At 35.3% G+C, this 17,237-nt stretch overlaps 2 protein-coding genes across 3 annotated transcripts in view; one reads left to right on the top strand and one right to left on the bottom strand.

The window, feature by feature from the left end:
* The window catches only part of LOC138182441 (endoplasmic reticulum junction formation protein lunapark-A-like), a 102,263-nt gene extending 93,150 nt beyond the window's left edge, over positions 1-9,113 (bottom strand). The window contains exon 1 of the mRNA XM_069118304.1: positions 8,882-9,113. Coding sequence (XP_068974405.1) covers positions 8,882-8,893 — 12 coding nt within the window. The 5' untranslated portion in view covers positions 8,894-9,113. The remainder of the gene's footprint in view (positions 1-8,881) is intronic.
* On the top strand, positions 574-10,071 carry LOC138182443 (sodium channel protein Nach-like). 2 transcript variants are annotated; one of them, XM_069118306.1, is made up of 10 exons: positions 574-1,938; positions 3,227-3,369; positions 4,397-4,568; positions 4,684-4,832; positions 4,911-5,040; positions 6,948-7,233; positions 7,977-8,030; positions 8,116-8,287; positions 8,366-8,472; positions 9,652-10,071. In XM_069118306.1, exons 3-10 carry the CDS (start codon positions 4,518-4,520, stop codon positions 9,852-9,854), a joined length of 1,152 nt encoding a protein of 383 aa, XP_068974407.1. In that variant the 5' UTR covers positions 574-1,938; positions 3,227-3,369; positions 4,397-4,517; the 3' UTR covers positions 9,855-10,071. The 2 variants fall into 2 exon arrangements, 1 of the variants encoding a protein (XP_068974407.1); XR_011173797.1 differs by lacking the exons at positions 574-1,938; positions 3,227-3,369; positions 4,397-4,568; ... (4 more) ...; positions 8,116-8,287; positions 8,366-8,472 and adding an exon at positions 9,332-9,589 and having other exon boundaries at positions 9,652-9,791.
* Positions 10,072-17,237: the final 7,166 nt, after the last annotated feature.

Below are 17,237 nucleotides of genomic sequence, written 5' to 3'. Positions count from 1 at the left end.
TGACACGCTTGAAACGATAGAGCGTGAGATAGTCGAGGCTGGATTAGCGACTAAACTGCCACCCACCTTGCTAGATCATTCCAGTCACGAACCTGACACCTGATGAAGTTCCGAAGTTTTATGACCTTAATAACTAGTTACAGGGTAAATTCAAGGACAACTTGTCGAAAGGGCAGATTCTAGTTACTTGTTAGACTCACTTGTTGAGCATTGATGTACCATTTCTTCCATTGGCTAGCACAATTGTTAGAAGCTAATCGAGTGGAACAATATAACATGAAAATATAATATCAAAATAATCATTGTTATTAGGTGAACACATGAAGCTTTTATCAATTGATATATCACTAAATCATACGTTATAGAAAAAAAATGTTCAACTTTAAAATAGTATACAATGATAAATCTATAAAGATAAAGCTACTGGAAAGAAGATTTAAAGATTGATACAAAAAAAGTGCATATTTCATATGTTACAACCCAATACTTAAAATAAGGATCTTTCCGAGGAAAAATAATGTGGAGGAAAATTAGCCGTGTATTATTGTAGTAGCAGCGCATGCGTCTATCCTTAATAGATTTTCTTTCGCAATTGTTCATCTTAAAAGAATATTTTTGGTGTTTAAAAGGATAAAAAGATTTTTGGTATTTAAATGTTCATCTCTAAAAAATGAGAAGATTTTTGGTATTCAAATGTTCATCTTAAAAAAAAGATATTTGCCACTTAAAGAATGATACAACAAACGATGTATAAGAGGAAAAAGATGTAGATAAATTCAGGAGCGATCTTATACAATTTAGAAACCAAAGACACGTTTAATGAGAATGTGCGAAAGAGCGTAACGTTAGGACAATAGATATGTTACGAAGCACGATGTGCAAGCACGATCCGTAACTTTCCAGTGGTAACGGGCGACTGACTGTGCATGAGATAAGCGAAGCGTATCAGTAATTAAATGGTTTAAGATATGCGATCTTTTCGAAGTGGAATCGTTCCGTCACCCATGCGACACGTGCAACACGCGAAACGAGGCCGCTAGTGTTTTACGATTCTAATCGAGGAACAACGTGGCGCCCAGTCGTCGATGGAAATTCTGCCAATGGAACGTCGCACAACCACCCAATATATTCGTTTGAAGTATAACTGCGGCTGAAACTTTGGTTATGCACACTCCATCCATCGGTATACATAAACGTGTTTCAGAAATATTTTATCGCCATATATATCTCGCTTTACTTTTGTTTAATATATTTTTCATTCTTTCCTTTTTTTGCAATATTTAAACAAAAAAACAACCGGTTTGGCTAGGTAAAAAAGTTGAACCATAGACTTAATTAAGAATTTACTCAATCGATATCGCCAATTTCCACCGTGTACAATTCAAATCGAGCGTAACTAGATCTAACTCGTTTTATTCGCCTATGTTTATTTTCTTCCATTTTTGCCCAAACATACGCACATCTTAGTCAAGGATTGTATTCACTAATATAAATCCGGAATTTTTTCATCCACGCTTATTTTATTCTATCCGCGTCGCAACGAGAACTATGATTCTACGCATCATATTTCTTCCATGTTCGATTCTCTATAAGTAATAAACTGATTAATAACTAACTACAATTTTTCTAGGATAACAAGAGTTTACGTTGAGTATCGTTGAACAAGATTCATTATTTTCTCGCGTTTTCGTTTATTTTTGCTTGAATCATGCTTCACAATTTTGTGGATCAACGATACGACGATACGAGTACAATGAACGAAGAAGATAGAAGAAAGTTCAACGTTCCTTACGAACGTCCAATATCAAATCGAAGCAAACACATTGTCGTATTGAATTACAGCGGAGTATTCACGAAATATTGGCGGTTATACTGCAAGCACACAACTTTAGTGGGTCTGAAGTATTTTTTGAAAGATGAAGTAACCTGGTTGGAGAAGTAAGTGAAATTCATGGAATATGGATATTCCCAGTGTTTCAGGTAATCGCGTATAATCGCATTACGAAATTATTCCGTTTCATATGCACGGCAAAATACGTTGCGTTTTGAGTAACCAAACGATTATCTGTTCGACTAATTTGATCGTTCGCTGAAATGCTTCCTGTTAAATACACGATATTATCTTCATTCTATATTCAGTATATTCTTCGATGCACCAAGCACAATTTCCTAGGATACTTGATCGCTTCGTTGCTTTAAATAGCGTATCCAGTGTATCGCGTAACAGGGTAATGTAATCATAAAGAAAAAATGCAGGTACCTTTTTACTTACAAGATTACGATATTGAACCTGGTTGGTTAGTTTTACCATTGTAGTGAATTTATCGTGAAGCACAAGGACCTTGGTAAAATTTAATCCAGAAACGTTCATTAGAATACAGATGTTTATAAAGATTTTCATAGTTTTATAAGTTTTATTAACATAAAGTAGAGAAGTCGAAACTAAGAGGAGAGATTTTTGTTTTACACAGTAAATATTAGTATTACATTTCGATGTATTTTTATATACTATACAGTGGCGAACAAAAGAATATCTAAAAATGGTATATGGATATATGCAAATTTATATTTGCGCATCAAATGCTGGAAAGAATACTATACTTTGAATATTTTCATGAAGAAAATTTCGTGAATATCTGTGTTAAGGAAAAATATTTTCCTTTGGCAACATTCAAGGCATATAGCCATAAATCCCATAAAATCTTGAGTACAGGAAGATCTTGTAGTTCGATGTGTTATTTTATAAGATTTTATGAAGGATTAAAGTCAGGAAAGATGAGACTAAAAAAATGAACGAAGGAATAAGGAAGATAACAATGAAATTTCAGTGTTCCACTAGGGAAAATGATACGCCATGGAGGGTGAATAATTAAACATAAAGTTACGTATAGTGCGCGACTTTTATAGAACGAATTCGGTAATAAACGAGATTTTCATTTTCTATGAAAAAAGCAGTGAACCGTCGTTTTACGAGTGCTTGAAGTGTTATTTTTTATAGGAGTTCACGTAGCATCAAGGGTGTTTAATGGCAATCAAACGCGTATCATGTTCATTAAAAAAGCGAACTCGAGAGTCTTTTCATTCGTCAGTTAGCTATTACCTTTCCTATAATGAGACATTATATTTTATGGAAAATTTGATTTAAAAAGTAAAAATCTGTGTAATCAATACACTGTACGAGAGAAGAACGAATATATAAGTATTTAAATATTTGGAATATTTTTAGGTTCCTATGGCTTCTCGTATACATAATCTCCATAATTTGCGGCTTTCTCCAGATGGTCAATATTTATCAGGCGTACAAAGATATCCCAGTAACAGCCACGTTAGAGTCGGAGTATTTTCCAACTAATGAAATAAAATTCCCCGGTAAGTTAAAATACATATAATGAAAATTCGAAGCAGAAAATCGATAAGCTATGCGCAAACGAGCTACTACATTGTTAAAACAAAAAAGAAAAGGAAAGAGAAAACAAGAAAATCATCGTCCAATTTCATTCTTTTACTACCTGAACGTCTGAGTTCGATTAAAAACCGGAGCCCTCAGCGATCTCGTTTTAATTAAGCGATTTGAACGGGTAGCGTGGGAACAGCCTTTAAATTTTATGGACGAAACCACGACACGAAAACCTAACCTTTTCACCAGCTCTGATTACTGTCTTTCTAGCCGTCTCTGTTTGCACCATTAACAGAATAAGTCTTCAATCCGCCACGAAACTCGCGACTGAAATGTGAGGATCTGTTGAGTATTAAATAAACACCGGTGTTCTCGCGAGGAGTGATTGTGAGCAAGCATCGTGGCTTTTAATGCGTAGCAACCACGGGGTTTAATAGAAAGAGGGTGGAGTAGAATGAGAAAGAGGGTTGGTAGGGAGGATAAGTTGGTCGAGGGTTATAGCACGTCGTTTCGCCGCACTGCAGAAAATTGCACCGGCACGGATAATTTCAATAACTGCACTCGAAAAGCGTGACCTCGTTGAAGAACCGTGAAGCACCGGCAGTCAGCCGCCGCCACCTAATCACTGTGATAATCACCGTGAACGTGTTCATTGTCGGGCTACGCCGGCTAGCGGCTCTAACATAGTTATCGATTCGCGCCAGCCGATTTAATGAACGCTAATTTGCGTCCGATTAACTTTCGCCAATTTAATCAAGTATTAATATGCACCGAATCCAATGACACCCCGGGAGGGATAGTTTGCTAAGTTTTACGGGCAACCAAAGGATACTAATGGCGCAAATAGTTCGAATCATTCGCTTGAGAATGAATTACGCTGCTCGATTATCGTTCTCGTTGATATGCTTGCGTTTTGTGTTCAATCACCAATAAATGTTACATTTTAACCAAAATTTTATCAATTGAAAGGATTTTAATTTGCATTCGTTGGAGTGTCAGGTATGAAGCGAAAATCAGTAATTTGACCGTGAATGAAATTCTTCACGAAATACGGAAGGTCGGTGATTTGTACGATTCGCCATTTACCACTGCTGGTGATTACACTCAGATTATTCAGCTGATGTCCAAGTTTTACGGGAATAATTACGATATCACCGACATAATGGAACGCGTGAGTAGCAGTAATTATACATACATATATGCATGCTCTGTGGTAATACGTAATTCATTTATTGGATCATAAAAAATCTAGTTTTATAGAGTTAATAAAGCAAAGGAAATTTCAGCTAACACCACAGTGTTCGTCTATGTTACTCAACTGTCATTTTCGCAATCAGAGAATGAATTGCTCTGATATATTCAGTGTCGGAAAAACGAAAAATGGATTCTGTTGCATTTTTAATTATATTGCCGAGAGTTTTGGTGATGCTCCTAAGTAAATCTTCCATAATTTTTTTTCCCAGTATTATAATATTGATAATCCTTCGACATTCTTTAATTTTATTTGTAATAGGTTTTTTAAGCAGGAGGAATTTAAATTGTATTATGTCGGAGACATAGGTATACAGAACGGTTTAACTGTGACGATGGATCCCTTATTGGATGATTATTTTTACACGATACTACCCACTATTGGTTGGAAGGTAATTATTTATCGTCTTTTTGTTTTATATTACTCTTATATTTCTACTTATCATATTTATCACATTTCCTGTTTTTGCAATTACTAAAGACATGCAAATGTTTAGTAGATGAGACAGAAAGATAATTTCACATACCGGAAGGTACATATTAGAGATCAACTCTAGGGTTAATTATAAATATTATTATCTTCAAATAATTATTTAAGTATTTAACATGAAAATCTTGCCATTTCGCATTCCTAATTGTTTTTTGTTCGTTCGAACATGGTCGTCAACGATGTGGTGCGAATGCCTGTTGACAAAAACTCGGCGAAAGTCATCAGCAACACAACGCAACGTTTCGTTTCGTGTTTGAAAAAGCTTGGTCCAGCATTGCGACCATTCACACTGTCCAATGCACGTTTCCTGCGTTGTGTACCATTTAATGACACTTCTAAACACTGGTTTCATGCTCTAAATGTTACTTTAAGCATTTAAATTTATAACGATTTGAGATTTATTCGTGGGGAAAAGCACGAGTAATTACAAATTATGAAATGCAAAATGGTTTACTGTGTTGTCATGTGGAAACGTGATAGATTGGTCGGAATATTTGAAGAAGGAACTAGAGAGGGGCAAATTCTTTTAAACGAAATCTATTCAAACGGATTTATTGCACCTGATGGAAATACAGAACGCGGAACTTTTGAGCGAAGGAACTCAACGAGCGTATGATGGTTATTCGTGTGATCACATTGCTTCTCTTTTAGAGCAAGCGAACCATATTTCGGACATTTAAATGTACGCAAAAAATCCTTGTGCGTATTTCAAAAGTGTTATTCGTTTTAATCTTCTACTATAAACTCTCGAATTTCTCTTTTATATAAAATAACAATAAAAGAACTTGTTTCTATTTTTTCTGCACTGGGACGATACTTTCAAAGCGAATACAATATATTTTACGTTTCATTTTTAAGCAATTTTCAATATTTGAGAGCACCAGATTTTACAAAACTAGAATCGATAAATTTGTCTACAATCGTAGAAAGGAATGAATCGATTCTTTGAAGTGAACCTTGTTTTAATTAAAAATAGTCATTTTAAATCAATTTAGCCATTCGTAAAGGACATTTAATATGCAATAACCTAATAACCAATAGAACTAGCAACAATCAAAGAATGAAACTTGTACTAAAGAAATCAAAATGCAAAAATATAAGAATAAATAAGCTTTTTCCTATATACATACATTGCAAAAAATCACAATCGCCCATGACATTTTGTTTCGGACAAAATCCAAAAACGTACCGTCGTAAATTTACGAAATTTCTATGAAAAATTATGAATTGGTCGTTTTCGATAATTCTAACATTAAAGAAGTTTCATGGATAGCTCAGCCGTCTCTAATTGATTGTCATAACAAAATTGCAAACATTTATACAAATTCATATTTTTATAAATTTTTTTATTAATTTTTTGTCATTAGATGATAATGACAAAATCCGCGATCAATGTCATGTCGATACAATGTCGAAGACGAAAGAATTGAATGAGCATTAGTTAGGGTTTCTAAAGATTTATGGCCAATCTGCGGATGTCTGTGTATTTATAAAAAATTTGAACGTTCAAGAAAGTATATAATACACATAAATATATAATAAAAATATAAAAAAATATATACTGTTCTAAGTATATTATAACCCTTGATAAAGGAAATAGATCTCTAATTAAGTTCCGGTTATGTTAATAAAAGTATGAATTTGTATAAATGTTTGCAGTTTTGTAATGCAATCAATTAGAGACAGGTGAGCTATCCATGAAACTTCTTTAACGTTAGAATTATCGAAAACGACCAATTCAGAATTTTTCATAGAAATTTCATTGTGTTGCCAACCGAATAGTACAATACCGATATGCATATTTATCAGGTGATGATATTCGACCCTTACGATTACCCTGATTCGGGTAGCGGCAGCGTTTCAGACATTCTGCTTGGCCCATTAACCGAGAAGTACGTACGTTTGAAGGCGGTTGGATTGTACAGTACCGACAATATTCGCCCATATTCGATGCAGAAACGGGGCTGCATTTTTCCCGACGAATACGTTTCGGACCACACGACTTATACCTATAATGACTGCATAGTCGCCTGCAAAGTGAAGCACGTATGGAACCATTGCAAATGTAGAGTGTTTTTCTATCCATATCACGAAGGTGAAAACTACTTTATTCCCGGTAGAACTCGTTCTCTTTTCACAGGATCGTTTGTTTTGAATTCTCAATTAAAGTAATATTATTTTAAGACGAAGCGTTTGTTTCTATGAAAAAGAAAGAAAATATAGTCTGTTTTAAGTTGAAATTTAAAAAAAAGTTTAAGAGTTATTATAGTGCTTTGTAGAATTCGAATTTGAAATAATGTCCAGATGATGGAGATTTGTGTTTTTGGAAGAAAGCAATGTACATGTTTACGTTTTCATTCTAAATATCAAATCTGAGTCAATGTGTAATTTTACTACACGTTCCTTGTAGCTATCGTATGATACTTTAATTAAGTAAGAGAGGCAAATGAATCTTTAAGAATCCAAACACTCCCCTATTCTATTATTTATTAATTTCAGATTATATTTTAACAATAAATATTCACTAATAAGAAACTTTTTAAATTTGATTAGTATTCATTTGCAATTGAGCAATGGTAGAACCTCAAAGATTAGAAATTAGAATTTTTAACAATATAACATAACACAATGTGAAATACAATATAAAGATAGTTATTATATAAATTTATTTATTTTTATTACAAATATTAGCGCATGAATTAGATAATGGAAACTCGATTAGTAATCAACGTATTGCATCATTTGATTCTATCTTGTCTTTAGCATTTAAGAAAGTATAAAATATTTCTGTAATATTCTAACATCGACCAAAACTTTTGCTTTATCAATCGTTTTCAGATTTCCACAAAACTTGCAATATGGAGAATATACATTGTTTATTGCAATATTACGGTGAGAAACTATCTTATATTTACAATCAACTAAATTCAACAAGAAATTTATATATGATATTTTTTATCGATTAATTAATTAACAGATGTAGCATTTAACATCGTACCTTATAAGGACAATAATTTAAATAGCTCGCTCGATGATCAGAATGCAACAATGTATTGCAAAGATTGTTACCCTGAATGTGACGATATGAGATATTATGTACAAAGTACTATATCTAACATAGAGCCTGGATACTTCGACACGGAATTATTGTAAGAGAATATTAAAATATTATCGTATTTCTGTTAAATGCACATATTATTACTAACTTCTTTTTAAATACTTCCTAGTCCAGATATGAACGTAACGAATCATAGTGTTCTGCACGTGTATTTTTCAAACTCAGGAACCGAGTTTTTGAAACAAGACGTGACTACTCGTTGGTACGAGTATTTGGGTAAGTATTTATACATTTTATCTTCTCCATATTTCAACTAAAACATACAATGAATATATTTCTAGTAACTATTGCATGTCATGCTGTCACTGTTTCAAGATCTATTATCGTAATTTTAAAAGATATAGGTTATAGGATATTCCTACTACAACTTTATCGATTATTTTCGTTCTTAACAATCATCGTAGATGAAATTATTTACGACCATTGTAAACAATAACCTTTCTACTTCTCATCTAGTAACGAATGGCAATAAAACATTTAATTTTGTTTGTTCAACTTTATCGATTATTCTAAGAATTACAAGAAAATAAACGTACTGTGATGAAATTTCAATTATTTATTTAAAGTGATTTACTTGAATGTTTCTCTTCTATGAAGAAATCTTGTATGAAGTATTTTCACTTACTTGTTTGTCCATTCCCAGTTATTCAGTCTGGCAACACTGTTCTTTTTACCTCTTTGACCAGTATACATTCCACAACGATAAACGAAATAAACATAATTTATACACATTTCAGGCCACATTTTTCTGATATTAGCACTCATATAATTGTAAAAAATAAACTGAAAAATATGATACGTTCACTCGCGATGCATTGCAACATTTTATCGCGCTATTTAGAAATGTCAATAATACGTAACGGACGGAGAAAATCACTACGTCAGTCAAACATCTTTAATAAATGTTAAAATATTTCATACATATATTTAATATATATATTATAATATATATTATAATTAGCTAGCGTAATAAAACAAATGCATAATAAATAAATTGTCTCGAATCCGATTTAATAGCCTATTAGCGTTTCGACTATCTAATCCTAATGAATAGTAACAGACAGAGTGTCTAGATGGCTACACAGCACTGGGGCCATTTGTTTTCGTTAAGCTGTCGAATATACATACCTGAGGCTATCGCATGCGTCAGCTTCAGAGGCTGGAGTTCTTCTTGTGTCTGTCTAAATCTGGATATATACTTAAATATATTCCACAAAATTTGGAAATATTTGTATTTTTGTCTATTTTTGATATATCTATATCTATACATACATACATCGAATTCATAAGATTGAAATATTTGAGTTTAGAAAATTTCGAAATTATGTCGAATGTAATACTTTAATATTTTATAACTTGCAAATCTGCAATTGTTAAAAAATATTTATTTTATAGGTGAAGTTGGAGGACTCTATGGACTTTACGTTGGCATCAGCATCATTAGTTTCGTAGAATTGATTTATTTTATCATATTATGGCTCAGTGAATCGTTTAAATCTCTCGAGGTACTAGAAGAAGAAATTCCTTATGAAAATGCTATACATCCTATTTATTGGAATGAATTCTTTCCACATCCAAGGGCTGTCATGAATAATTAATGAAAATAGTATTTGCTTCTAATATACATTCGATGTGTTTCTATGTATCTGCGCTGTGTTCGCTCGTTTTGCCATTTAATAAATGTGCTTGCTTCTTAAAAGTTTCCTATTTATATACTGGAATCCTATCAATAAATAAATTTGTGATATAATTACAAGAAGCAGAACTACTTTTATCGAAATATTAACAATTCCTGACCTGATATTGACCAAACTATCAGTGTTAGAGATTACGAATAGCAACGAGTTTCTAACATTTGAAAAATCTTACTTTCACAAGAACAACTCGTTGAATTCGAGGGTTGTCGGGTATCCAACAGGGAAACGAATCGCTATAAGCCTGGAGAAAAATATAGCTTCAAAGAGTTTTTGTAAATGTTCTATTCGCCAGAAGAAGAGTAGTGTGCAGGGGGGAGTGAGATTTTATGATCTAAAAAGATCGAGGTGTTATGATCGAGTCATCGAGTGTTATTAACGAGACATGTACTACATCACGTCTTCTGGTGGCGGTGGTAGGCCAAAAAAATCGGTTTGACGTCGTTAGTGAGTTCACGAAGAAAAATGTCGTCATCAAGAATCCAGCATTGTAATAATGTTTGGTCACAGCTGTAGAATATCGAGCGACCAAGTGTTCTGTGGAATCCGGTTAGCAATGAAAAAACCAATTAATAAGGTTAAAAATCCGATCGTGATCTTATATCTTGCATTTTGTTCTATTTATGATTACGAGCAGTCGATAATACAGTTTATATCCAAAGAAAGATTAGTGAAGACTACATAAGATATAATATGATCATTTTTGTTCATTTGTGTTACGCCCCGAGGGTCACTATAGGCCGTGTTCCTAATCGTCTCTCTTGGTACTACAGTGTCGCAGACAGATCGTCTTACATGATCGGCGAAATATACACAATGTAGCGATAAGCGCATAGTTGTCGTCATGCAGCGAGTTCTAAAAAAACATCGATTCGCCTTCGGTCCGTTATTTTACCTACACAAAAAAGGTAGCATACGTGATCATAGGCGCGAACGGTCGCGAGGCCCGAGCGTGGTGGGGGTCATCTCCAAGAGAAGACAAAGGAAAAAATCGAAGGGCAATCAGTGTCATACGTGGAGTCAAACCGAATGCATCGAAAGGTTCAGAGAAATGAAATCAAGGTCGCTTAGTCAAACTAATACGTCGAGAAATACTATAAAGTCGAGTCGAATTATAATAATAAACTAGTTGTATCATCGTTAAATCATTTGTAAAGTGTTAAGTATAATTTTAAATATTGTTAAAAATAGAAGCTTATATTAACCCTGTTAATTCAGTGTTACAATCATTTGAACTGCCTCTGTTATCCTAATCGAAACAGGGGAACGATTGATTTGCGGCGTCGATTATCAAAATCGTGGCGAGAATTTACGCCTCTCGCTGACGCGTTTCCTCGCAATCGCGTCTCTCCGTGAACGGTCGTAACAATTTGTTTCATTCTTTTATTATTTAATGGCTAAAAAGAAGTTTTTTCTTAATATAAAATTGTTGAAGGGATGAGTAACATTTGTACAATCGTGGAATGGGTCGACAGCATAAAGAAGTATCATATTTTTCATCTGTAGCCTTCAAATAAAATCTTCCTCAATTTTTCTTTCATTTTATTTATTTTTCCTATCCTTATCGAGTCTTCAACAAAGCAGGAAAATGTAATTGGTACAAGTTACAAAATAGCTAGCAGATGTTCACATCGATCAGAAAGAGATTAGATTCGTCGAGCCGGCAAGTTTCAATGCACTCGATCTTGAAACCGCTTCAAGACGCGACCCGTGCTCTCAAGCATCGCCGTCTGAATAACGTGAAATGAGTTTCACCGCAATTTTCCGCGATGCAATTCGAACTTTTGGCGATTTCCAGCGTTCAAGAATCTTCGTATGAGCAAACAAAACGACGCTGCTATGTACACTCCACACAGATTAACCACTCGCGTCTTCTGTTATCTTTGAACAATGAACTTTCAGGTCTATTCGAATAAAAGAGTGATTAATTGGACGAAAAGTACACGGAGGAATTGTTTTGTGTAAGTTAACTCTCGATACCTTTAGATCAGAGTCATTGAAAACTTTCCGCTTCCTCTTATTGGTATTTTAAAATTATTATTCACAAATTTTACATTTCTATATTAAATTACAGGAATTCAATTTATTATATATTTTAATTTAGTGAACTCACTAGAGACTAACGGTGTATTAATATAACATTTCACTCGCAATTTCTTCTCACACAATTTACGTTATTCAATTTCGGTTTTTAACAATGTGGTTATGAAAGTTAATGTCTTTTCTATATAGACCATATAGTTTTAAGCAGTTTAACAAAATTGAAATATTTAAACTATTATATGGAAATGTTTTCTTTTTCTATTCTAATGTATTTTTTGTAGTTTGTCAAAATAATATGAAATTCAGAATATTTACGTTCTCTCAGTACCGTTTACTTTGAGCAAATTAATTTCGCTGAGTCGGTCTTAATAGATTAATATAGCGATGTCTAATATTTACCCTGATCCTTTTCGAAGTAGCTTAACAGATTCCGGTAATTTTGAACTCAGTGACAGGTTCGAAGCTGGTTGGTTCTCCACGTCGATAGGAAGCTGCGAGGGATAACTCATTAGTCGTTGATATTGATGTCTGCGAGCCCCAGGCTGTGGTTCTTCACCGCCAAAACAAAGTAATTTATCTGTGCTTTGACGCTGGGATCCGCTGTCTCACATTCTGAATTGGTGTGCACGCGTAGCTGGTCTCGTTACAAATTGCCCAGCAACATTAGTTCTGTTCGATGGTCTCCCAAATTCGCCGCAGGTGTTTCCGAGCGATGGAAATTTCCGTGAATCGAGCTGGCCGCACTCTCGTTTCATCAAACGTCGACCATACCGGGAATAAAACGTCCAACGCTCTAGAATTCCGTGTTAGAAATCGTGAATAGGATCGCGTTACATAATTTGAACATGGTTTTCCTAGAATTCTTGCCAGAATACCTTTTGTATCCCTTGATTTCTCGACAATTTTCTGTCATTATAGTTTTAATCGTGTGTTCCACTTTATTTTTTGGATAATTCTTCGATTTTATGTACGAGAGATTAATACTTACCTCTTGGTAAATTACACGACAGAGAATGCAGCCACGAGCAATTTCTCATCGCGACGTTATTGCGTTAGGATATTGTTCGATCGAGAAGAATACACGGGGATGGTGCAGGCACACGCGCGACTCGTAATCAAGAAAAGGATTCGCGAACATCAAAGGCTGAGACCTCAATCAAATCCAATACCGTCGTCGCGACTAGAAATTCAGGATGCGACGTATCAGTGCACAGAAAAGGCTCTTGTAAAAAGACCGCCGATTTAGCCGACTCTGAAGAACAGAATTAAATTAAACGTCCGTTTAAGTAGTGTCCAATTTTAGACTCGTCCTTTTATTGCGTCCTTTCTTTCAAAGATGAAAGAATATATTTTTACCTATGACCTCATACCTACCTACCTACCACCTACCTACGCGTCTCATTTTTATTCATCGAATGAGATATATAGAGAACAAAGTAGAAAAGATACCTTTTGGTCTTAACCAAGCGACATATTTAATTCTCGTGATACTCTTAGCACCAATTTTCTGAAAAAGATCGATACTCGTGACTCTTTCAAGTGTGCTAAATATGCAATAAAGCAGACTCGTGGCACATTTTAAGGGCTCGATACGTAAGGACTGACCTAAATAGGTCGAAGTGTGCTCAGCTTCTTGTTTGAGCAATCGCGCGACACGTGTTCTGCGGCAAACAATGTGGTCGTGAGCGATTATCGCTGAATCTGTATTTTAACACGAATATTAAATTTCATCGGAACTATTGAACTTATTCGAACATATCTATAAATATTTCAGTTTCCCTAACGATGATTCAACATAAACTTTCAATCAACCAACGATAGATAGAAGTTAATTTAGTGTGCACTCGGATGAGGAAAGATCAGGATTTAACTTTTAAAAGAGGTACCGATATTGGGTCTAGAGATATGCATATGTATATATGCCTCCGTGAACACGCGAAAGAGAGATGAACCATATCCAAGGATGTCATGTGTGTGTTTTATATAACGATATTAAAACTCTATTACTGATAATCTTTCCATCATCGAGGAACTCCATGGACCACTCAATATAATATAAAAATCGATCATCTTTCGTTCTCTTCTTCCATCCCCGACTACTGTTCCAGACAAATAGTTGTATTCTGATCACGCCCATCTTTTAGTTTACGGTGACCGGAAGCAGTCTCTCTTACTCTCGGTTTCTTACGATGAGATATGTTGCATATCGCGGGCGCCGAACAGAATAGCGTTGGTTTTTGCTCGAATTGCCGATACGTGCCGCATAGATGCAGAAGGGGAAGCTTTTCACTGATAAGATTTTATGGTGAGGGCGGAACAGCGAAGTGCTTTGTTCGCGGTGCGCTCGATGCACTCTTTTGTCCCACGCTCGTCTCCTCTTCGATTGGATTCCGACATAAAGGGAATCGCGGACGAAAGTCTCGATGTTTCAATAAGTGGCTTCACGCAACATGATTTCTTTTTTCGCCTGCGCTCTATTTTCAAATGATCCGCTCCGTGGTAGAGTCAGTCACTTTCGAGTATGAGTATTCTTACTTATCTGTAATATACTTATATATGTTCACATTTTTATAAATATAATTACAAAAATGGAACCTAGGTGGAAAAATTTTTTAACTAATAAATATAGCGATTACTGTGCCTTGGGTATTGATGATACTAATGTCCCATACGTACATAGAAATCCACAAATCCATTTATATTAGATTTGTGGCAGCAGGCGACGACGGAACTTCCCGACGGCTTCGCGACTGTCACGAAAACTTGAGAGTTAGATGATAAAACAAGAAGGTTGAGCCGTAACACAACTATTAACTTTCCTTTTATCAAACTTTATTATGAATTCAGTAATCATAATGGAATACACACTGAATTAATACACATAAATCACAATTCACACCAACAACTTTATATAAAACCTAGTTACACTGATGCGTTAAGTACGCGACTGGTCTAAGGATAGAAACTCGGTAAAAAGATGTCGACCATTCTAAGGATAGAGAATAAGTGAAGTTTAGTGACAATGTTGTGGCGGAGGAAAGCTAGGGGTGGGTGTGTCTAAGGCCACGAGATGAGCTGATTCGTTAAGGACAATTTTGGCTAGGAAAGTGAGGGCGATAGACATTGCTCTCGATTGGATCATAAGAAGGTTGGTGGACTAGGAAAGGTCTTAGCTCCTCGAGAGAAAATTGCTAACAGAAGATACCAAACGTGAGAAAAACCAAGTTTCCCGTATCTTCCCGTGGTAAACAATAAATGTAAAGGGTACCTGAAATAAAAGATCCTTGTTTGGTCTGAAGGACCTTAACTATGAAAATGACCAGATTTATGGTGGGTCCTTAAGACTATTGAGGGTACGCGATAAGGATGTGTAGACATCTGGATGCCATCTTGCCCGCGGTATGTGGCCTTGGTCTCTGATGTGGATTGATGTCACAGTGGCAACGGTCGCGGACGCCTAACAAACGCGTGGATAGTGGGGATATCTTTTTTTATTTGGTAGACTTTTCACAATCAATTCTCATTGAGAATTATAAGTAAATTATTTTGGCGTGGTACTGTAACCTGGATCTGATCCGTCGTGTCAAGTAATTCTGTAACTAATGGGTTTTGGTGGTTGTTAATTCTTATGTTATATTTATTATTGAATTTGGATATTTCTTCTTTAACTGTGGGTATCTCAAGGTCACGATGTATTGCTTCGTTGGTAACATACCAAGCTGCATCTATTAAGGATCTTAGAGTTTTTGATTGGAATCGTTGGAGAATTTCTATATTGGAATTACTCGCTGTTCCCCATAGTTGGATCCCATAGGTTCAAACAGGTTTTAATATGGCTTTATATAGCATAGTGGGGATATTGAGGAGCGACAAAAAAGAAAGAAAAGATTCATTCCGTTCCGAGCTGCGAAATGCGAAAAGTCTAGCGAAATAGCGAAGCAAACACATTCGAGAAGCATGATTGTTAACTCCTTTCCGTGCCATTTAGTTCGACGAAACTCGGGCCCAAGCGGTAGACATCGACGCGCGCTAAACAGACTAGACTGATGTTCGTAAACAGCAACTAACATTCAGTCACGATCGTAACGGGCAAAAAACAGTCCGCGAGCTCGGCTTGTTATGTTTACGTTTAGCGCAAGTATCTGGTCGCGAGTCAGACTCGCGATATTTATGTTTGGCCCAAGTATCTGGGCCAAACATGTTTGGGCCAAAATCTTCATCGCGAGTCTGATTCGATAAAGTACGGGAAGGGGTTAATTGTTGATCATTAATCGATGATTATTAAATAAACCTCTTTGTTGAACATCAAGGGTATTTCTTGGGCACTTCATCCAACATCCACTTCAGATTACTTGGAAAGTTCTGATATATTTTAATAGTAAAATTATTACATCAAAAGTGATGGAATAAATGAATTATTGGAGAGGTGGAAAACAATTATAAGTATTAATGATCAACTGAATAATAGTTGTCATAAGATATAAAAGCTATTCATATGTAAATATTCTGTGAGGAGTTTTTATTTTCTCCAGTTCCTTTATCCATATCTTTTCTCGAGTTGTTTTATGTCTATGAAAAAATTTATTGTTCAACGATGCTATGGAAGATCGATGTCTAAGATTCTATTGACTTCGTATAGCACAAAAAACGGTCTTGAATATATTCATCGGCCGCAAAATATTGTCTGATAAAATATATTTCTCTCTTTGTATTCACATATACGTATTTTCGAAACATTCGAAAGCCCCGAGTGATTCACAAAGACCATGAAACACACATCTCCCTTTACGACTGGAAATCCTATTCGAAAGGGTGGAAACAGGCTCGCGAAGTACGTCCATCGTGTCGCGTTCTTCTACGAAGTAAATTGTGAAAATATATGCCGGCAATTTATCTGGCATTCACGAAGCTACCGGTGACTCGATCGTGAAAAAGAAATTCACCCTCAGGAACCTCGCGCGAATCGAAATGAAATGTTGTATCATTAATTGCGTACGTTGGAGGGGTTGAAATAGTTTATCGACTAGACTTTGATGAAGCATACTGTGGATCCGCTTCGTGACAACAAGACAATTTATCAGCAACCGACATCACGGAAGTTGCACGAAATAGATTTATGTATCCACTGACCGGATACCGTTGCCGGGATAAAAATTGAATCGGCCATTTATGCCGGAAAGGTAACATAGTAAATCGTCCACAGGCTGTCCATGTTCTTATCGGCTTTAATGTATTTTCACCAAA

The sequence above is a fragment of the Bombus flavifrons genome, chromosome 8 (assembly GCF_040668555.2).
Source record: "Bombus flavifrons isolate JBK064 chromosome 8, iyBomFlav1_principal, whole genome shotgun sequence".
In the NCBI taxonomy this organism is placed as follows: Eukaryota; Metazoa; Arthropoda; class Insecta; order Hymenoptera; family Apidae; genus Bombus; species Bombus flavifrons.
This window is presented reverse-complemented; position numbering and strand designations above follow the sequence as displayed.

Coding starts and splice junctions, on each gene's coding strand:
- LOC138182443 (XM_069118306.1), top strand. CDS start 4,518: ATGTCCAAGTTTTACGGGAATAATTACGATATCACCGACATAATGGAA. Junction 4,833..4,910: donor AGTTTTGGTGATGCTCCTAA/GTAAATCTTCCA, acceptor TATTTGTAATAG/GTTTTTTAAGCAGGAGGAAT. Junction 8,031..8,115: donor TTGTTTATTGCAATATTACG/GTGAGAAACTAT, acceptor ATTAATTAACAG/ATGTAGCATTTAACATCGTA.